The sequence below is a fragment of the Plectropomus leopardus genome, chromosome 20, assembly GCF_026936395.1.
Source record: "Plectropomus leopardus strain MGB_pleo_1.0 chromosome 20, ASM2693639v1, whole genome shotgun sequence".
NCBI classification, from domain to species: Eukaryota; Metazoa; Chordata; class Actinopteri; order Perciformes; family Serranidae; genus Plectropomus; species Plectropomus leopardus.
Genome location: NC_142195.1, coordinates 6100244 through 6122821, shown reverse-complemented (window position 1 = coordinate 6122821; position 22578 = coordinate 6100244). Strand labels below are relative to the sequence as shown.

General features: G+C 38.1%; 2 protein-coding genes across 3 annotated transcripts; one reads left to right on the top strand and one right to left on the bottom strand.

Moving 5' to 3' along the window:
• Window positions 1–916: 916 nt before the first annotated feature.
• On the bottom strand, window positions 917–9223 carry btf3 (basic transcription factor 3). 2 transcript variants are annotated; one of them, XM_088070841.1, is made up of 6 exons: window positions 9143–9223; window positions 6680–6745; window positions 6150–6263; window positions 5847–6048; window positions 3538–3594; window positions 917–1427 (listed from the first exon to the last, which is right to left on the bottom strand). In XM_088070841.1, the coding sequence occupies exons 2-6, from the start codon at window positions 6743–6745 to the stop codon at window positions 1381–1383; spliced, it is 486 nt and encodes a 161-aa protein (XP_087926967.1). In that variant the 5' UTR covers window positions 9143–9223; the 3' UTR covers window positions 917–1380. The 2 variants fall into 2 exon arrangements, with proteins under 2 accessions (XP_087926967.1, XP_087926968.1); XM_088070842.1 differs by having other exon boundaries at window positions 9080–9210.
• A 7126-nt stretch (window positions 9224–16349) lies between these two features.
• On the top strand, window positions 16350–18291 carry foxd1 (forkhead box D1). Its single transcript, XM_042509498.2, has one exon. The coding sequence runs from the start codon at window positions 16655–16657 to the stop codon at window positions 17654–17656; it is 1002 nt and encodes a 333-aa protein (XP_042365432.1). The 5' UTR covers window positions 16350–16654; the 3' UTR covers window positions 17657–18291.
• Window positions 18292–22578: the final 4287 nt, after the last annotated feature.

Here is a 22578-nt window from a genome sequence, read left to right as displayed (position 1 = left end):
TAGAGTCACAGTCGTGGGGAGAATACACGCTTTCAAGGCTGTTTAGTGCTGCACCAAGAAGCAGGGAGGAGTCTATCACTGAAGGTAAAGCTATAAAGAATATTTTCACAGCTGAACCTCACCAGTGACTTCCAGTGGGGAACTGAAGATGTGATGTTGCTCTGCCCAAAGCCAGACTCCATTAAGCGAAACAGTCATTTAAAAAAATCACTGAACACAGGAGCTGCTGGTCTACTGCTGTCTTTATCAGTCACTTTGCTTGTGTATTGTGTGACTTTGGTGTTTTAAAAGGTTAGTTCAGATTCATCAAAGTCAAACATTACACAACTAACTAAAATGTTGCAGCAGTGGTAGATCAGCAGCTTCTGTGTTCACTGAACTAAAATTAATGTTTTTCTAAAAGGGGTCTGGTGGCTTTGACAAGAGCATGGGATGAGGAACTGAGGAGGGGCTGTCTGCAGCAAGGTAACATGGTAAAAAATACTCTTAATACAGTGTACACTTTAACTGATTTTTTTAGGTGGCTTAAATACATTTTTCTGCTGACCCCCATCCACAGTAGTACATTGCTCGACTTCTGTGTTAGACTCCAGCCTGCTTCTCCAAACTGGGGGCGTGCTGACTGACATCTACTGTTCCTAATATACTGTCTATAGATAAGTGCCCCACACAATCCCATTTATAAAAAATAAGCAAAATTCTACAGCTGGGATGCAGCTGTGATTGTAAAAGTTGACTTTTTTCATTTCTACTTGAGGTTTTTTTTTTGTGAAATGCTCCTTTAACTGAGTTGCACATCACTGTAAACAGTTCAAAGATCAACCTTCAAACCTGACCAATTTACAGAAGGGCAGCCGCAGTATTTCAGCTGCAGAAACTGCAATTGAGGGTAAAAAAACACCAGAAATGTTGGATATATATTGACAGTAGCAAAGGTTTATTCCAGATATGGTGTTTTGAGAGAGGCCACAAAGAATTAAGGTTCAGTAACATGGAGGAAAATAAGATGCACACTACAGCAGGAGCATTAAACACCACATTTTACACACAATCTCTCACTCTAACTGGACATACAGAGCACAACAAGCATTTGGAGAGTCTGATGGAGAAGTGGAATGAGTACTAAAATACCTTAAATACTGCTACCCCTTGGTTTTAGAGTGCTATTCTAGAAAATTACCCCAAAATAATAAACGTATTCAAGCACTTTGTTCAGGTGTTGCACATTTTAACACAACGCTCACAGCCAAAAGTCGACAGATTATCCATCTTCTCAGGTACTTTAACTATCAGCTTTCCACCCCTCGAAACAGACAGAAAAACATCTTGTGCCTCACATGGTCCCGTCAAGTTCTGACACTTCACGGAGTCCCGTTTCCTCTAGTTAGCCTCATCCTTGGACGCCTCATCAAAGTTCTCCACCAGGTCTGAAACAAAAAAGTTCGATGGTAAATTGTCCATCTGCGCAAATGACTCTCAGAGGCGCGGAGCACAACTCAGGAAAAGCATGTTTATCTGAAACGTGATACAAGGAGTAATGCAATCCAAATTATTTGCTCATCTTTCCCCTCAACTACACCGACTCAATGTGCTCAACATATGAGGGCCTCAACTACTGAAAGCAGCTGTAAAAATGATGGCGTATACGCATCAAAAGGTTGGCTTCAATTACTCCACGAAATGTGAGAAATCAGCCTCGCAAGAGCTTTGGCACAAAGGGTCGAGGGGTTAAAATGGAAACAATTGGAAAGGTCTAAGTAAACATGTTCCATCAGAGGGAGAACAAAAAGGAAACTTAACTCCAATAACAGCATGATGGCAATGGCTGTTAACCCCTGTGCCATCAGGCTGCGACTGCTGCTATTGCTGAGTGCATGTGTAATCGTTTGTTACATTAGTGAGAGCTACGGCGAGAAGAGAAGTCCTGGGAAAAAAAGCTTAGATTATTCTAATGGCAACCGCATGTGTTTGGTCTATTTTCCTCACAAAGAAAAGCAAACGGGATCTTGAGATCTTATAAACAATAAGACGAGATTCAAACATTGCACCATTGGTCTTAAGTCATTGATGAATCCCCTTCGTGTGACCCCTTTCACAAGCCCAAAGAAAACAAACCGTGTTTATTTAATGGAGAGAAAGAGAGAAAAAAAACTTTCCTCATAATGAACAAATGTGACAGAGTATTTCCAAACAAGCCTGCAAAGGAGTTTGATGCAAGATGACCAAACATTACATTTTTCAGTAACCTTTTATTTTGAATGCTAGACGGTTGATTGTAACACAAGATGAGATATTTAAAGATGCAGTATGTTACTTCTGCATTATAATGTCTAAGAACGACTATACCGATGTTATATATTCTGTTGAGTTGTGTCAGGCTTTACCACTCATTTATTTATCTGTGGCGGCCTGCCACGATTAAAATATCTGCAGCCACAAATAGATTTTCTATTTTTGGAGCTGGACCATTTGCTAGACACATTGTTGGAATACTGTTCGGTTATTTATGGCACCACACTGTGGGAGCACAGAGCGTCCTCTGAGCAGTAGAATGCCAGGTGCATTTTAAGTGAAATCAACGGTTTATTGCACTGGATGTATAAGTTTGCAGCCGCTCTCATTCATTGATCTGATCTATCCACCCCACAAGTCAAAAACTGCTGCTGAGGAAAAAAACAAATCTGCCAGCGCTGTGTTCATGGACCCACAAAAAGCTCAGAATTTAGAGAGGGGATACAGAATGATTAAAAAAAACATAAAAAAGACTGAAAAAAAGTTATTCAGTTATCATTCAATCATTCCAACAATTGTCAACTCCAGTCTGAATTTAGAGAGGGGACACAGAATGACTCAAAGGCACAGTTTGCTGATGCCCCCTCGTCCAGTCATCAGCTACCGCCACACATACACTCTCATTCTGCGGGAGACACTGGTTATGTGCTCCCATTATCCAAAACACTTCCAACAATGTTCAAACCATAGAGAACTCTGTAATTTTAATCAAGGGCACGGTGCGTGCCATTTGGTCACCATCACCTGTCAGTGGTATCCCCTTTGCACCTTTATACTTTCACCAGATGAAGGATTAAAGTCATCAGAAGTCTGGATCTTGATATATCAGAGAAACAAGCTGAGCAAACGTGTCTCAGAGAAACACCATTGTTAACGTGAAACTGCTTTTGTCAGTGTTGCTGTGTGAAGCGGGGACGTTGGAGTAAAACAGGTGTCTTTGTATTTCCTAATCTCTGTGACAGATAGAGACTGTTAAACTGCAGTGAAACATGGTGTAGAGTCAATATAAACATCAAAAAACCATTTTCACTGTCAATTTCTGCTGACATACATTATAAATTATCACTTTATAACATGAAACTGATGCATATTTTTTTATTCTAGAGTGGCAGCAATGTGTTTCCGTACTTCTGAACGACGAACACTGAAGGAATTCTAACTAAGAGAAGGTGACTCTCTTGGTCCTGTTTTGATTGAGGGGCCCCTGACAGCAGGAAAACACATATTGTACATTATAGCACTCACCTGGAACATCGTCGTCCTCTTCTTCTACTGTTGCAATTGGCGCTTTTCCATCTCCAGCTGCAAGAACAGAAAGATGTGTCAGTGGTTTGAAGAGCAGTTTAAACAGCTAAGTTGCCACAGAACAATCGAAGTTACACCCAGAGGGCAGCGAGACTCATGTCTTTAAACAAGTTTGACTAAACAGAAAATACTGGAGACATCACGGTTCATAAAAGTCAGTGTTTGGTTCATCCCCCCGTTTAGGTGTCATGTTTTGACAAATAAAAATGCTTAAGGATATTCTTCTTTTCATTTATTTTCTGTAGACACTTGTATTAGTGTCAAGACAGACTCTAGCTGGCTACTGAGGCCACATTTTGCCCCCTGGCAGCTAAAAACTAAACTATTCTCATTATAAAAATAAGAAATATTTCAATATCTACTGTATTACAATGTACAAACACTGAACATGCACTTTCCACAAAGGCAACAGGTCACAACAGGATATAGAACTGAATTGAAAAATGGGGGTGGGCAATAGCAAATATTTGGCATTTTGCAGATTATCAGTATCAGCATTTTATTTTAATGATCGCCAATAAAATGTATGTCGTCAGGGAGTTATTTTTTCTCTTTTTTTCTCCATTTACCTTTATTAAATTATTGCTGGGAACTTTCCAAATAATGATGTTAAAAGTTTCAGTTCTGGTTAAATATTTGCTAAAGGCATTTAAACAAACTTTTGTGTTGGAGTTTGTTCTATTCCAAATTCTAAATTTCGACAGAAATATTTTAATTTTTATTATGAATGTGAAACAGTTCCAAATATCGGTTATCTGTCTCAATAAGTACGAATAATTGGTATCAGCCCTGAAAAAACAATATCGGTCGACCCCAAATGAAAATACACAAATACACAGAATAACAAAAATGAAACTTGTGCATTAGGAGAAGAGGTTTAGTTCGTTCCACCATGGCTATATTTAAATATTTATAGCACCAAAACATTTATCGTTTTTGGCACATCTAGGTGTTGCTGCTGAATGTGCATTTGCATGTTGGATGTATTTCCATTAACAGACTCCACAGCGGTGAAGCAACACAAACACACTGTCCTCATCTCAGACGTAACTCTCTCAGTTGCTGTTGTTGCTGACCAGTAACCTGCAGGCCGGTCTTCCAGCTCCGCCACTCCTAAAAATGTTTCCGTGCATAACTCCTGCTTATGAACTTAAGTCATCGTTTCATGCATCAATGTAACATAGTGTATATTCTTGCTGCTGCTGCATGCACCTGACCTTGACCTCCATACTGTGATGGTGCAGGTAAGAATACACAAACATTTAAAGCCCTAAAAAATACAGTTCTGCAGTCATGTATGCTAAATTATGACTTTATGTGAGAATAAGCTTTAGTATGATAAGTTAATAGACAGGCTCGCAGGATGTCAAAAGTGGACATAAAGCCTGTCATTGGTCGCCTTTCTGTAAATCCCTGTCGCTACGTGGAACGACTTTACATTTCATTCTAGCGCTGTGCATAAAACAACCTCTGGGCAGGCAACCAGCATGCTAAAAAACCTTTAATGTTTAATATGGCTTTTTCGCTAAGCCATTTTAATCCTTAAACTCTGTACCAAAACACCTCCCTTTGACACGATTTTGTACGGACACCGTCAGCATCCTGGGCTTAAGGCTGGCCCACACTAAAAGATTTTTGTAATCTCAGCAGATGTTGAAAATGTGAGAGACCCTGCACATAGATTGAAATTTAACAATGTTGTTCCTATAGTGAGGTAAGAGCAACAATTTGGCCAAAACAACACACCATACTAACAGATTTCACTCGCAAACAACCCGACTCCCAAAACCAGAAATGCAAATCAAAGTAAACAAACATGGCGGTTGACAAGCACAAAAAAGTAGCTGTTACTTTTGACAGAAAATTCATAAAGAAACCTTAAATTTTGGTGAGTAAATCCTAAATTGAGTTCCATATTGCATTAAAACCCTCTGAGATCTGCGGGACTGCCGGCAATCTTCAGGGTCCCCCCCTCCTCACAACAGGAAGATTATTTGTGATTTGAAATTGGGGCAACTAAGCTAGACTTGCAAACGGATGGGGGGGGGGGGGTTGTAGAAAAAACAAACAAACAAAAAAAATACCTCACACCACAGGAAAATCTGGTCAGATAATCTTTACAACTGTCACAAAACTGGGGCTTTGCTGACAGGTGTTAGGAGGGCGGAATCAGGCCCCAGACCATCTTGATTCACCTGTAATGTGTACCGGGCATTAGAACAACTAAGCGAGTCTAACAGGTTACTAACCCTGTTTGGGCAGAGCCTCAGCGAGTCTCCTGAGGCTCGTCAGGCTGTCGGCTCCCAGCTGGTTCAGGATACCAGGAAGCATCTCGGTCAGCTGCTTGGTCTCAGCGTGGCCAGTGATGGTGAAGGTGTTGGCTGCGAGGGAGGCCTGCACTTTGGGATTGTTAAAGTGGATGACTGTTCCTTGATTTGTAAACATGTTAACCTGCAACAGAAGACAAAAGTTTGCAACGAAACCCCAGGCAGCACTGAAACCGTCACCTTAAGTCAAAATGAGACAAAACTGAGATGAGAGTTTATTCCTACCTCTTCAATACCAGAGATATTGTTGACACCGAGTTTCTTTAAGGAGAACTGCAGCTTCTTGTCATCTGCGGTTGCTGTTCTGTGTACAACCTTCTTCTTTCTACGTGCACTACCCTGTGGGGACAGACATAAAAACATAAACAGTTAAGAACAAGATTGACCGTCGCACACTGAAGAACTTTACCGCGACTTTATTCCAGAGCGAGTGATGCATTTTGCCTGTAGCTTCTTCAGGTTCGTTCATTTAAATTACATAAGCATTCACATGTGTGATAAATACACGAGTCACATGGCTTATCAACACCTTTTTTTCATTCTTTTTTCAAAGTGTATCAATATCATATTTTCTAATGTGAGCATCAGTCAAAAAGCATGACAATATTTACAAAACACAGCAAAAACAGCAAGAATTTAAAGCATATAGATGAGTTTTTAATGCTCTATTTAGGCAACTTCTCCTGTATCCATCATATCCATTACGTGGAATTTGGGACTTTTTTGGCCTAAAAGATAATGATTTTGTCCCTTACCTTTCCGCCGATGCGGACCTGTTCCTGCAGTTTGGCAAGTTTTTCTTGATTCATAGTTTCTTTCATCTGAAAAAATAAAGTGCATTACATCACATTATGTTAGTGTATCTTTATATTGACAGTCTCTGTGTTTAACAAACTTTTTACAGACATTTTGGAAAGTTAGCAGTTAACTCATGTGATACTGCACTATTTTCTATCTTACAAATATTACAAACTTATGATAAAATGAAATAAAACAGGCAAAAACAACACAGCCAAGGCAGAAAAACATATTAGGAGTAATTCACAAGATCTCATCTCTCAAATAAATCTCATCTAAAAATACAGCAAAAAGCAGGCAACAAGACATGAAGCAAACCATGATGCCAGTAAGGGGATACAAACATTCAGAATGCAACACACTGAAAACGAGAGATCTGAAAACTAACTGGAAATCTGACAGGCTTGACATCAAGTAACAAGCTGAGGCAAGGTGCATTTAGTGTGATCTGGTTTGGTCATGTGCTGACTGAAGACTCTGATCTCATGAAACACTGCAAACAGACAATGTGTGCTGCTGAAATATCTAACCCAGAAGACAGTGTGATTTACATGTACAGTGTGTAAAACATTACAGAAAGAGAACATGGATAGTGAGTGATGTATGGCACTTTCTAAAGGGTTTTTATCATGACTAACTGGCTGTATCTGCGTCTGTGTCTAACCCCACCCTTCTGACTACATACATTTGGTAACAGAAACACATTAGGTGTAGTTCAAGTGTGAAATGCTGACTTTTGTGTTATTCTAAACAAAAAATTTGCCTGTAGTGTGGACTGTTTTTTTTTTAATGCCTTATTGCGCTACCTCTCTTACAAGTCAAAACTTTTAGCAATAATGTAGGTATATTGACTGAATATGTAAAGACAGTAAATAGAACAGCCTGGTAAGTTAAAAAAATTACTTCACTTTACTGTAATGTCGCCTTTAAAACCAGTAAAAGAAAAAACGCATATGAAACCACAATATCTGAAATCTAAGACAATATCCTATCAAGACATCGTTATATTATCAATATATAACCTAACCCTTCTTTTGCTCTTGAAAGTTTCCTTCATGCACATGAGAGTTGAGTATGTATCGACAACCATGTAGTCAGGTTTCACTGACAGAACTCTGAACATCAAGGACATGATCACATTACTTAAGTTCATGTAGCGTACATATATTTCATTATTGTGTTACTATATCATGTATTGGTATTTCATTTCATTAATACAGAAAATAAAAGAAATTCTAATTCAGATATGCCAGCTGCACTGTAAATTCAATATTATGAGCTTTCAAATATTTATAGTAAGAGATGCATACAATCTATTAGGGGTGGGGGAAAACATTGATTAAGTGTAGCATTGTGATATTTTGTGCGGCAATATTTTATCACTACACTGACGTCAAGCAGCAACCTTTTACTAAACTTCTTATTGGCGAGTACAACTTAAACTTTTAGTAGTTTGCTAGAATAAAATAATCAGTTACTTTTTCAGTCGACTAGATACATTTTGCACCAATTACAATGACTGGAGGCACATAATCTTTAAAACTTTATCCAAATAGATAAAACCTATTTAGGCATTGTTTTTCTTTTTGAGACAGTATTTATATATTATTTATATGTTAGGGTAACAAATAACAATACATCACAATATCTGCTATCCAATACCCTCATATTATTACAAAATGTTAGAAATCGCAATTGTATCGTGACACATGTATCGTATCGTGCGTCCTCTGTCGTTTTCCACCCCTACAATATGGACATACATTGTCAGAGTCATTTGACTAACACCTCGCAATAGCCATGATACACCAGACGAAAACAAGAGATGAGAAGTTAGGGGAGGCTAATACACTGAAACAGTCATACTGACACACGGGCAGACAGCAGAGGCTTCGGTATGGCTGCAGTAGTCGGCGGTTTGACCCCATTCAAAGCGGTTACTCCACTTTTATTAGAGTCATTAAGGAGCTGTCAGTGTCAGCCAAACGCGTTGACTTTGGTTAATTAGCCACCGAAAGCTAACGGTATGTAGCCTGTATTGTGGATAACAAGCGGGGACAGCCACATAACTAAAAGCTGTGGTGGGGCCACACACAATAAGCCAAAAGCACCGCAGGTAGCGTCAGGTAGGTTCAAGCTAACGTTTGCTGACTAATACGGCCAACCTCTGTATCAAAACAAGGTGTGGTTCAGCTTTTGTGCCAGAACTTGTGGGCTAACTTCAGCTAGCCTCTGAGCTAACTGGGAGCTTGTGGAGTGGACGGCCTGTCACTCATAGCCAACACACAACCGTCAGTAACGTTAGCTTCAAACCCCGGCAGATTTCAGCCATCTAGGGAGAAAAGGCTTTCGTTTACCTCTTGCCGTCGGATCGGGGGAAAACAGTGCAGGGAAGAAGGTATTTAAAGCTCCTCACTGACCTGTAAACTAACAGCAGACACATGCGGGGAGCAAGATGGAAGCGAGAGAGAGGAGGGAGGAAGTGACGTACGGCCAAATGCGCAAACTAGTCGTGGGGTGTTTTTTTGCTCAGTGTTTTGTCTTGCAGGCAACAGTTTCGCCTGTCCATGTCTGAATCAAATTAATTGAAAAAGAAAATGGACTTGAGTGATATATTTGATGCATTTAGACTGGCTCTAGACTGGACAGTCAAAATGATCTGCAATTTGACGTGGACTTTAACACCAGTGACTCATGATTGCACTTGGACTTTAGCCTTTTGACTTGAAAAAAATACTTGTAACCTTCTCCCGAACTAAAGATGTAATTCCTAATTTATATTAAAAAATATGCAGCAGTAAACATTTGAAAAGAGCAGTAAGTCTGGGCTAATATGAACATAGTGAGTGAAATAATGCTTAGATCATGTTAGTTTAAGTGCAGTAACATGTTTGTTTTAACAAATAAATGCAAAAGTAAAAGCATTAATGATTTTTTTTTTTTTTTTGCATTTAATGAAGAATGTACTATGATTTGTTTGGGACTCCAACAACAAATTGAGGGCTTGGGACTAGACGTGGAACTTGTCTGTCTTGACTTGGAACTTATAGGTGAAAAGACTTATTTGTGACTTGCAAAACAAAGACCCATCTCAGGATATTTGTACATCACAAAATTATCTACTTCACATTTATACAAGTAGCAGTCCATTCTGATTGATATTTGTACCAGACAGAATGACCTACTCCACATTTAACTACATTTTATGTACCGTAGTCCATTTGGATAGATATTTGTACCTGACAGAATGGCTTACTCCATATTCATATAAGTAGCAGTCCCTCCTGATTGATATTTGTACCTGACAGCAGAGGCCACTACACATTAATGCAGGTAGTAGTGCATTCTGATAGGTATCTGTATGTAACAGAATGACCTACACCACATTAAACTACATTTGTACATTTAGTAGTCCAATCTGATAGATATTTTTGCCTATCAAAATGACCTACTCATAATCTATAGAAGTCTTAGTTCATTCTAAACAATTTTTGGACCTAACAGAATGACCCACTCCGCATTTAATTACATTTATACAGGTAGTAGTTCATTTTCATTGATATCTGTATCTAACAGAATGGCCTACACCACGTTTAACTACATTTATACAGGAAGTAGTCCAATCTGATAGATATTATCAGAATATGATCAGAATGACCTACTCCATGTTAATACAGGTCTTAGTTTTTTCTAAACAATGTATGGGCCTTACAGAATGACCTACTCCACATTTAACTATGGTTATACAAACAGTAGTCTATGCTGACAGATATTTGTACCTTACAAAATGATCCCCTCCACATTTAACTGCAGTTTATCCAGGTAGTAGTTCCTTCTGATTGAAATTTGTACTTGACAGTATGACCTACGCCCCATTCATACAATCTGATAGATATTTGCAATTGACAGAATGACCCAAACCACATTTAAATACATTTTAATGCATAGTAATCCAATCTGATAGATATTTGTACCTATCAGAATGACGTACCCCACATTTATATAGGAAGTAGTCCATTCTGAACCATGGATGTGGGGTGGAGCAAAAACCCCTGGGTACAGCAGATGTCTCCATTCATTAATGAAGTGGTGAGTTTCAGTGTAAAGTAATCATTAGAATCAGCACCGCTGATGAAATATTAGCAAAACTGTAGTTTGCTGTTGTTGTTCTAGCAATTACTTGTTACCAAAAGTAACAATGGGCACGCACAATATGTGCGAATTGAGAAGATATCATTGTTTCTCAGAGGCTCAGTTTTATATGTCCTTACAGATAAACTAACTGCAATTTTGTCTTCACCTTAAAAATATATAAATATAACTGTTTACAAATATATAGTACATAGTCTATATGTGTAAACAGGCTCTTTTCTTCAGAAAAATGTCATTTTATAAAAAGTTTTTGTCCTATTTTATGTGAATGCATCAACAACACTTAACCGTTTCCCATGTAAAGTAAAGTGTATTTTGAAAATATGTTGATTTTTAAGTCAGACATTTAGTAAGAAACATCCTGCAACCATTTTTTGCAGTCACAACCTTATTGTTTTAGCTGCAGCACTCTTATTACCAACATTAAAAAAAAATCAACATGCCACATGGCTTACTTTGAAAGTACTGGGATCAGTGATTTTTTAAGTCATTGCTTTGTCCATTTGAGTTATCTTAGACCAATAAAAATAATTGTTTCATGTAAAGGACACGTGTGGCAACAACTCCATAACATGTTCAATCTCAGGTTAGTGAGATTTAAAGAGCCTAAGATACAAAAACTCTTTTTGTCCCACTCAATGTCTCAAATTACCTGATGAAGCTTTTGGGGTATTGAGACTCCTGCAAAAATGTGTCTGTAACCTTCAGGGGCAAGAACACAAACTGAGACTAGGGATTATTATAACAACAGTGGCTCTAACAGCACCACATTCTTCAAGACAGGATGACCTATCAGTTATAAAATGCATTTATTTATTGTATGAACCCTTCCTTCCTAACATTGCATGCAAAATTTCATAGCCGTGTAAGGAAGTATGCAGATTTTACAGCCAAAATTCAGATTTTCAAGTATAAAAGTATTGTTTTGGACCTGAAGTTAGGTAATTTGTGGCATCAGGTAAAATGGGAAAAATAAAGTTTTACATCTCAGGCTCTTTGAATATTAGAAGTCACCCAGCATATTATTGCAGTGTTACTACAAATGTTCTTTACATGAAACAATAATTTTTATAACTCTGAGATAATAAGGATAGACAAAGTAAAGAGTCAAAAAAAAAATAAATAAAAATCCACTGGTCCCATAACTTGCAAGGAAAGCCATGTGCCATGTTAATTTTCTCTTTTTGGTAATAAAAGTGCTGTAGCAAAACAATACAGGTAGAACAACAAAAATGGTTGTAGGATGTTGTTAAATGTTGACTTACAATCAGAATATTATCACAATACACATTAAGTTTTTATGGATAATAGTTTTATGCATTTGGGTATTATGGGACAAAAAATTAAGGTAGTGAAGTGAAACCAGCATGTTTTGAGGCTACAAAGTGCCATAAAATCATTTATGCTATTGAGTACCATCCTGCCATATTAGAGACATTTTAAATATTTTTGTCTCTTAAATAATATGAAACATTATGCGCTGAGTCCATGTCGACCACAGTAGTCCAGAATTACCCATATATATATATATATATATATATATATATATATATATATATATATATATATATATATATATTTTTTTTTTTTTTTTTACAAACATGTCATTGTAGACAATATAGTACCAGGGTAATAGGGAGTGAGAGAACAGGGAAAGGCTGGCAGAAAAAGTTGGACAATCTTTTTTAATGATTTGTCACAGTTTACATTAATGATTCCATGAATAAGCTGATAAATTTATGTAAACATAAAAAGCACACACAAACATTATTTTCCCATTTTACCTTACCAGCTGTCCCAGCTGTTACCTGAACATGTCATCGAAATGGTCAGGTTCTTGATGTGAAGGTCCAATATTTCTAAAATAACTTACCTGACAACATATTTTCACAATAACTATATAGCAGAGAACATAACAAGCTCTAAAAGTAACACAGTTACACAGTTATACAGTTTTTTGTTACATTTCTTCGATTTTTGCTTATTTTTGTGTAATTTTCTTGGAACTTTTTTACTAATTTCATTAATATTTATATATTTAATATATTAATATGTATTCATATTTGGGGATCTTCTTTCTAACTAAGTTGCTCTTTGCTTTCTTTCCATGTTTCTAACAGAAATCAAGCCTTCTTGCTCAGTTTTTTTTTAAAGGGTTAAAGAACCAAAGATGCAAACTCTTAATTGTCTCACTTCACCTGACATCTCACCTGACTTCATTCTGCACAGAGCTTTTGGAATATTGAGGAACAAATTTGGCATCTGTAACTTTTAAGTGCAAGACTACAAACTGCATGTCAACATGTTTTATTTAATGTATATTCCTTAATATTACCATTGAGATTTAATTTTAAAAAAATAACTGCAGCATTGTCCTCATTTAAATCCGGCCTGGATGTGATATTCCTCAAGTAAAGGCCCACAGGCTCATTTTTCTTCGCTCCAGTCCACCTCACGCACCGTATCTTTGTAGCTTTGTCTCGCCTCTCCTGCATGTGATACACATTAATCACATGCCCCACATGCCCCTCTCAGACTGCCCGGTTTTTGGTGACACTCAGGGGTTTTGTCAGAGCAGGAGGCAGGCAGGCAGGGATTGCGTTTAACCAGCTAAGTGCTTTCTTGGTACCCCGTGGCACGGAAACACCCTCGGATCGCAGAGGGGGGAATTTAGAAACACTTTAGAGGCGGTTTACCACACATGCGAGAGCTGCTGTTCGAAGTGTCGGCTCAGAGAGAGAGGGAGAGAGAGGGAGAAAAAAAATCACCTGGTCTTCATTCATTTAATGCGGACTTTTTTCTCATATAGTGCATTCACAAAAAAACTTATGCGTAAACCTTTTTTGGCTCTGCAGATCTCCACTTAAACTGAAAAAAAATAACTTTCTATGCATTCTAAATGACAGCAATCAAACAATCTTTCTGCATAAAAACTAATCTTTGATGAGGACTTTTTGGATTTCCAGATGTGCAAGTTATTGCCCGTGCTTTCTGGTTTCAAATTTAAGATAAAGAGAGTCAATAACGCATGCTTGCAGGGAACAGTTTAATGCGCGCAAGTCCTTGGAATGCTTTAGAGGAACCCAGACTTCTTTTCAATGAAGGCTGAATTTGAGTTTTAAAATCTTAAATAATCACACAATCTATATGGACTGGTTATTGATTATTAAAGGACAAATCAGTGAGGTCAGTATTATTCCGATTCAGATAACCTTTATAATCCCACCGGGGGCAGATTGCTTGAACAGCTTGCCTTGCACACATACTATTACATATAGTAACATTTAGACACATAAATATGTGAGTCATAAATAAAAATAGATTCTTTTTGCCAAAGGAGTTCAGTGCAATAAAATAATCTATAAATAGAAAATAAAGGAACTATAAATAGAAAGATGTTAATCAAAACTGATCGACCAAAACTACTCGATTAAAACAACATCAAGTCTTGTTGCAACTATATTAGTTAACAACATTGATTCATTCGGTTTATTTTAAATCACAAACACCATTAGTTTAATTGCTAATCAATTGATGAAACATGTGGGTTGCGCACGTGTGACCAACTTTCTCTAGTGTTTTATCTTTATTGTTTTTTTTTGTTGATTTTGTCCGAAAATTAAAAATCAGTAATCAATAGGCCTATAGCGTATTTTGATTTTATTATGTGGTAATAGTGCACACCTAAGTCGGTCATTTCCAACTTAGAAGTGACAGAAGTGATGACGAATACAGTCAGATATAATCGAGGCAAACAACAATCATTTTAACATAAATAAACCAAAATAAATACATAAAAATTACAGTTAATAGGCTCGTTGTATTTTTTTTCCTTCAGACTTTTACCATAACTATTGTCACATGCATGAAAATTAATTAGTATTTGTAAAGGCCAGTATAGTCTTGTATTGTGGCCCTTTTTTTTACCAGATGACAAGTCATATCAGTTTATTATAAACACCAAACGCTACACCAAAACGGTTAGTTTAAGACAAGTTACTATTAAGGTTCTGTTTGTGTCACAGCTGCAACAGTTTTGAACTTTTATGGGCCAAGTTTTTTAATTGTGAGACACGTTCGCCGCTAGATGGCGCCAGTCAAATGGGAACCTGTGAAAAGTTACTGAAGGGCCCTAGAACTGAATATATCTAGAAATAAAGTCATGATAAGCCACTTTATGTGCAGATTTTTATGAGATATATAAATGTGTTTCTAGGCCCGCTGCGTTAATGAAAAGCGACTCCTCTTTTTTTAAGGGGGGGGGGGTGTTATATAATAATTTGATTAACTCAGCAGAGTGCATATTTTGATGAATGTTATTGCTTTGTTTAAACAATTTTTTTGCAAATAAATAGCCTAGATAAATTAAATTGAATAAAAAAAAATGGGGGATGCATTTCTTCTGCTTTCTCTGAAAAAAAAGTTAGTTAAACATTTTCAAAGTAATTTTAAGGCAGTCATAAGCCACATTTGAAGGCAATTTGGCCCTTCAGAATAAAATCAATTTTAAAAAATCATACTGTATTAGGTTGCTCTTACTTATCTATAATAACGCATGTAAAAAAAATAACTGCTGCAAATAAATAAATAAAATAAACTTGAGCTCCATGTGTTTTATTTAGGATCTATTTAATATGCAATTTATACTATTAGGGTCGATATATTATTTATTATCACACTTTTTAATGGGCCTTCAGTCATTATGCAATTTTTACTTTGCACTCTTTCTGACTTTCATTTGATCAACTTTAACATTTTTCAATCTATTTTTTTTTTTTTACACTTATTTGTAATATTAATTCCATTCTCGTAACTCTACAAAATAAAACAAGATTAATAGAAATGTCCACACACACATACACACTCACACTCTCTCTCTGCACACACACACAGCTCCATGCTCCAGACGCACGGCAGAGGCCTTATATCTGGGGCTTGCATGCTCTGCGTGACCCGTGACTGATTCGAGTTAACAGCTGACTCTTTTCCATTACAAATGGCTCGCGGATAATCTAGATAACTACCGGATCACGCAAACGGAGCTGCCTGGATATGGTGCACCACTCCCCGGCACTATTTCCCAACGCGTTTTTTAACTATCTGCTTTTAGCCTATATTAAAATTTTATATTTTAGCAGCAACCTATTTTTTTTTATCTTAAATACTTGGGGATATTGTTTATGCACATTAAAAAAATATAATGGAAGCTTAAATAAATAAATTAAATGTCAAGATATGCGCGTGGATCTTGGTCATAATTAGACTTTCCTAAAGATCTATTTTTGCCCAAAACGCTGCGGTGGAATAAAAGCTTCAGATTAATGCGCACTGTAGGCCACCGTGAATGACCACTAAAAAGGATGCAGGCCACACCAAACTTAAAAAAAAAACCCCACTCTCAGTTAATTTTCAAAGACCTTTTGTGTTATTTAATTTTTTCTCTGTCTTTTCATTTGCCTCGGTGACGTTTCTTCCCCATGTGACCACGCCGCTGGTATAAATAACGGGAGAAGATCCGCCCCCTGTGTGATTCAGGTTTGACCCGTTTGCAGGTTTCCCCGCACGTTTCCTCCGCTTGGCATCGACGGGACCGTTCGTCAGTCGGCTATTTAACAAAAAAATCCCCCAGAAAACATATGGAAATAGCGAGAACGCAGGGGGACATCTCTCGCGGACACGTGCTCCTCTCCTCTCCCCCTCCTCATATGAGTTTTTGAAGAGGGAGGGCAGGGCAGCTTCCTCATCTGGCGGTCGGAGGCGCACAGCTCCCTGTGTGAGCCATGACTCTGAGCTCAGAGATGTCGGATGCCTCCATCCTGTCGGAAGAGACCGACATAGACGTGGTGGGCGAAGGGGAGGATGGAGACAACCACACGCGCTCCTACGTGGACGAGGTGGCACAGATGCGCGACGGCATCCTCCTGGCCGGCTCTCCTCCTCCGTGCCTGGACAGCTCCACCTCCTCCAGGGACACCTACAAGCCGGCAGGCAAGAACACCCTGGTGAAGCCTCCTTACTCCTACATCGCCTTAATCACCATGGCCATCCTGCAGAGTCCAAAAAAGAGGCTGACTCTGAGCGAGATCTGCGACTTCATCAGCAACCGCTTCCCCTACTACCGGGAGAAGTTCCCGGCCTGGCAGAACTCCATCAGACACAACTTGTCGCTCAATGACTGCTTCGTGAAGATCCCGAGGGAGCCTGGGAACCCTGGGAAGGGCAACTACTGGACCTTGGACCCGGAGTCGGCTGATATGTTCGACAACGGGAGCTTTCTGAGGCGGAGGAAGCGCTTCAAGAGGCAGCAGGCGCAGGACTTGCTGCGGGAGCACAACAGTTTTCTCCCCGCCGCCGCTGCTGCGTATGGCTACGGACCGTACGGCTGCGGAGGATATGGCATCCAGCTCCAGTCCTACCACACACACTCTGCACTTTTTGCGTTTCAGCAGCAGCAGCAGCAACAGCAGCACTCCAGGCACACTGGAACCATTATCCCCGCACCGTCTTTGATGCCCACCACCACGGACTTAGCCAGGAGTAGGTTTTACCCGCAGCTCAGCTCCAGTTTGGGTTCAGCCAGCGTGCAGGCTGCAGCCCCGGTGCAGAAGTCCAGCTCTCCGGTGCAGCGGTCCCCTTTCTCCATAGAGAGTATCATCGGAGGGTCCCTGAGCCCCTCCAGGACTTCCCCGGCTGTTATCCCGGTCTTACCGTCCTCTTTGGGGCCTGCAGCGGCCACTCAGGCGCAGAGCGTGCACCCCGGAGCTGTTTTACACCCGGTATAAAACTTTCCAAACAGAGCTGCGAGCGCCTGTTAAATGTCTTAAACTTTCACAAGAAACTCAAAAAAATAAAGAGACACAGCAACAAAAACAAAAAACGCCCCTCTTTGAAGGTAGGATTATTTTTGTATGTTTGTTTGATAGCACGCAGCTGAATGACGGACATAAGAGAAAAAAAAGAAAACACGATTTGTGCCTATATTCATGCTGTTTAAAAAGATATATTTATGTTCATTTTTTTCGGTGTGAATCAAGACTGTTGAAACTTTTTTTCCTTGTATTTCATGAAGTAATTTCAGTCACTGTTTTTTAGGGCGTCTCAGGACTTATAATGGACAGGTTATAAATGATCACGTTTGGAAAATAGGCTAATAATAATGTATTTGTGTCAAACACATCCATGTTTTTTCTATTAGTTTGGCAAATCAAAACTTTTTTTATGGTTTTGATTTTGTATTAAAAAAACGAACACAGAGAGCCAAGTCATACATTTATAATAATAATAATATGCAGTGTGTGTTTATTTCAGTAATAAAACATTGTACATTTTTTGGGCAAGTATTGTGTAATTGAAGTGTGATATTTTTACACAGTTTGTTTTTCAACAAGAATAAATTTCGTTTTGCAAAAAAGGATAATTTGTTTGGAGATAAATTTATTAAATAACATTGAGGGTTTATTAGGAGGAAATTAGGCTAAATAATTTTGCCAAAAAGTTGGACGTGTGTGTGATTTTATAGGGTCTTTACATTGTGCCTGTGCTACTCAACCAGCTGATACAGTCACAACAATCCAAATAGGCTGCAGAAGTGCGAAGTGTCTCCCACAAAAAGCGCGCATAACAAGAGAAATTTCTGCATTTTCTTCATGTGATCAAACAGTTTGTTCAGATGTTGCACACACTCTCTAATGTCAGCGCGTTTGGAACATGCGCACACGAGGCCCCTGTGTGTCCATCTGACCTCTCTCACACTCATCCTCGTAATTATGGTGAGCGGACAGGAAGGTGTCAGCGGGGTGACACGGGGGCTGTATTTTGCCTGCTTCAGGTCGGTGATTATACCGGTGCTGATGTCGACAGCTGGGCAGCTCTTGAGAAAACACTCCTAGCGTAATATTTCATTATGGGCTCTTATTTGACACAGTTTGTTCCCAGAGAAAATGAAATGTTTGCTTCCTGGTACGCCACGCGGGGCCAACAGGGGCGCATGAAAGGATATGTAGTGGAGGTTAAAACCACCTTAATCCACTCACTATTTTTTGTTATTTTATGTTAATTTTGCCCCCACAGCATGGCATTTGAACTTTGGTGACACAAAAAGCCAATTTGTGCCATTTTACGCACAAATAATTACGCATCAAAAGTAAAGAGTGGATAACTAAATATCTATTATATTAATTTCCAAGACACATTTCAGGTGCTGAAGCTGCAGATCTCATGTGTGACGCTTCATGTGTCAGACCTCTGCTTTGTGAATATTTCACGAGCTCTCTGTACGTAAGCCTTTACTGTACAACAGCGCTGCTTCCGTGACTGGATATGTGCGCCCGTCCACTGCGTGTGTCTGCATCCCCTGATTCAAAGCAACGTGTGTGTAGTAGATAGCTAAATTGGTGCAGCGCTTAGAGCCAGTTCACTAGGCCACGGGAGGACAGCTATTGCGTGATGATGTAACACGCAACGAGAGACAGACAGGCACATACACACACACGCTGCAGAGAGAGAGGGAGAGTAGGAGCAGGGAGGGAAGGGGGTCAGTTGTACTGTATGGACTTGTTTACAGAAAAAGAGAAGGTTAAATAGGGGAAAGGGAAGATTAATTAATGCGATAAGACACGTTATAATATGTTGTGGAGCCGCGCGGCATTTTTCCAGTTGCTGTACTATCAAAAAAGGGTTTTAGAAGCATTACATTGTTGTTAATTGTCATTTGTATGGTGTTTTTGTGTTATCTTTCAGCATATAGCCTAATATCTGGGTATTCCAGATATACGTGCGTATTACCTATAAGAGGTGTTATATATTAAACAGTGAGCAATACGACCCTCTTATGGTGTTCTATCGCGTGCAATGCATGTGAAAAAGCTCTATCCTCTCCATATATGGGAGTATAGTGTGTATCTGGTATTGTGATGTACTGGATTTCCTGTTTCTCAGTTTAGAATTATTTTAACAATATTTCTCTGCGTAACTGCCCTGATAACAGCTCACTTGCCAAATATGAGTTGCTACGATTTGGAGCATAATATGTAGGCCTACGCAGTGGTCCAGACTCATCCTTGGCTTTTATAATTTATAAACTTCCTTTGGAAAGACTGCTTTCACCAAGCACCCAAACGCCATATTGAAAACACATTTCGTAAAAGCGAATGAAGTCAAACCCTCCTTTTACGCATCTAAGGGCCTAATGTTATTGTGCTATACCGAGGGGAGGAGAACATTGTAAAATATATTTTTTATGTCACTCTGGCGCTTCCATTGTGTAAAAGAAATAACGCATCTGACTCATTGGAAAATAGGACTCAATACAAAAATAAAGAACTAAAAAAACAATATCATACGCGCGCAAAATTGACGGCCGGTAACTACAATAGCCAGCTATCTATCCATTTAGCCATTAAGCCAGCGAGCTGTATGCAGTAGTTTGTTGATTAAAAATGATCTAGAAAAAGAAAATCTACTTGGTTGTAGGTCACATCACCAAAAATGGTTCTAAGATTTTTATTCTTAGAAAAACGCCCTATACCTACTCATTTATTTTTTTTGGCTATTATTATTATTATTATTATTATTATTATTATTATTATTATTATTATTATTATTATGGTTATTATTATTATTATTAGTAGTAGTAGCAGTAGTAGTAGTAGTAGTAGTAGTAGTAGTAGTAGTAGTAGTAGTCTGAAATAGAATTCATAATTAATTAATCAGGCCAATCAAACAGTGTAGAGCCTAATATTTAAGATATAGACTTGATAAAGGCATTGGGATTATTTAAAATGTTTACAGTTAATTCTTTTATTTCCCAGTATAAAAAAAGTGCAATCTTTTAAACTTTACACTTAAATCAGAATAAGATCACAATAGATTTTTGGACCAAGTATGTGCACACATACATGGAATCTGACTGCGTTTTTTCTTCGTTTTTAATTCATTTACCCACAGTCCCGAATCCAGAGAGATATAATTAGACAAAAATCTACAAACAAGAAGAGCAAAGGTCAATGAAGATAAACATCAAACTATTATGAGCATACAAGTGACAAAATGCCTGTAATGACTGAATAACTGAATTTGGTTTGTTCAGTGTTTTGTCATCAGCAACAGCAGAATATGTAGGTAAAGTCCTGCAGTTACAAAAAAAAAGGCTCTTTTCATGAAATGTCATGGATCATGTGGCCATCAGCCGTCTTGAGCATGACTGAAGCTCAGTTAGCAGTTTATCCTGCTGGGTCACAGGTCATGAGGAGAGGGGATAAAGCACCACACTCAGCCCATAAAAGACTTTGGGCTTTGGCTAAATGTGTTGGGGCATTCAAGGCTGTGAGAATAATCTATATTTCAAAGGAAGCCCTAAAGACTTTTGGCTACTTTATAAACTTATAGGGCCGGTAAACAGCTCATTTTGGGCCGCCTTTGGACACCTTTATGGCCCTGCTGAATAAATAAGTCTTACACTGACCTCACCAGCTTTTGTCCTCAACACACACAGCAGAACAAATGTGTTGCAAAGACAGAGAGTTGGTGACAACTACTGGGAATACATCTAATAACTGGATTCAAACTGCACTTTGAAAAAAAAATGTTTAGCTATGAAATAAAACACAGTAACATTTTTTGGGAAATATAGAAACAACGTTTTTTATGTCCTCGTTTATCTGATATTTATTTGACGAGCTTTTTTTTTTGCAGGGCATAAATAACATAGACGTTCACTTATTAATGGCTCCATGCTGTAAAATGTAAAATTTAAGAAATAATCGAAGGTGAATAAAATTACAAACATTGTGATATAAAAACGTCAACAACTACAGTTTTATGACCCGTCACTAATACGCCTAAAGTAGAAAGCTGACTCGATTTTCTGAAAATTTCGCCTCATTATAAACAGTTTGGGATAGAGTTTAATAGCAAACATGTCATGTGTCTGGCCTCACAATGCCTCCAAAAATTAATAAATTATTTACAACCCCAGGTGCATTGCAGAAATTGTAACCGGAAGTCCTCCGTGACGTGAACCAAGTTATTTGTTATATTAAATTTAACGTTCTTTTTAAATAATAAATACTAATAATAGCAGTTACCAATAATCATAATTTATATAAGAAATTAATTAAGATAATTAAATTCAAAAGTTCTATCTCAGTAAAAAAAGGTTTATTTTATAAAATGTTCTAATTTTTCTTATTATTTTTAAGTATTTTAAATTCAAACACCGATCAAACACAGAGGAATAAACGAGCATTGAAAGGCATTTTAACAGGAACTATATGTTATAAGATCTTAAATAAAAGCAAGTTAGAAAAGCTATTTCTGTATTTGTATAATTGACACAAGTTTTAAATGTATTTGGTATGTTGAAGTTACCTGTTACTTTCAGTATTAAAGTCGGGGATGTACTTACTTATACTACTTTATTCACTCGTGGTGGTTTCCCATAATACAAAAGTAAATACATTTTAAGAAGAGTTTTATCTTACACATGTGCTCATGTATTTATTTATTTATTTTTAGCATTGTATACGTTGGCCGAACTTTTTTTCTTTTGATTAATTGATATAACATAGAAGCAAACCCTTGGAACATGTGCTGATGTGAAATGTGTGAAAAACAGGAGAAATATGAAGAAAAAGAGAGCAATTGGAAAAAAGGGGGTAAGTTCAAGGAATGAAATTTAGGGAAAAAAAGGTTAAAAAAAAGAGTG

What these genes read in the sequence shown, in the direction of transcription:
- foxd1 (XM_042509498.2), top strand. Translation starts at nt 16,655, where the DNA reads ATGACTCTGAGCTCAGAGATGTCGGATGCCTCCATCCTGTCGGAAGAG.
- btf3 (XM_088070841.1), bottom strand. Translation starts at nt 6,745, where the DNA reads ATGAAAGAAACTATGAATCAAGAAAAACTTGCCAAACTGCAGGAACAG. An exon ending in AGGTCCGCATCGGCGGAAAG is followed by an intron (nt 6,264 to 6,679) that starts GTAAGGGACAAA and finishes CTGTCCCCACAG; the next exon opens with GGTAGTGCACGTAGAAAGAA. An exon ending in TGAGGCTCTGCCCAAACAGG is followed by an intron (nt 3,595 to 5,846) that starts GTTAGTAACCTG and finishes CTGTTCTTGCAG; the next exon opens with CTGGAGATGGAAAAGCGCCA.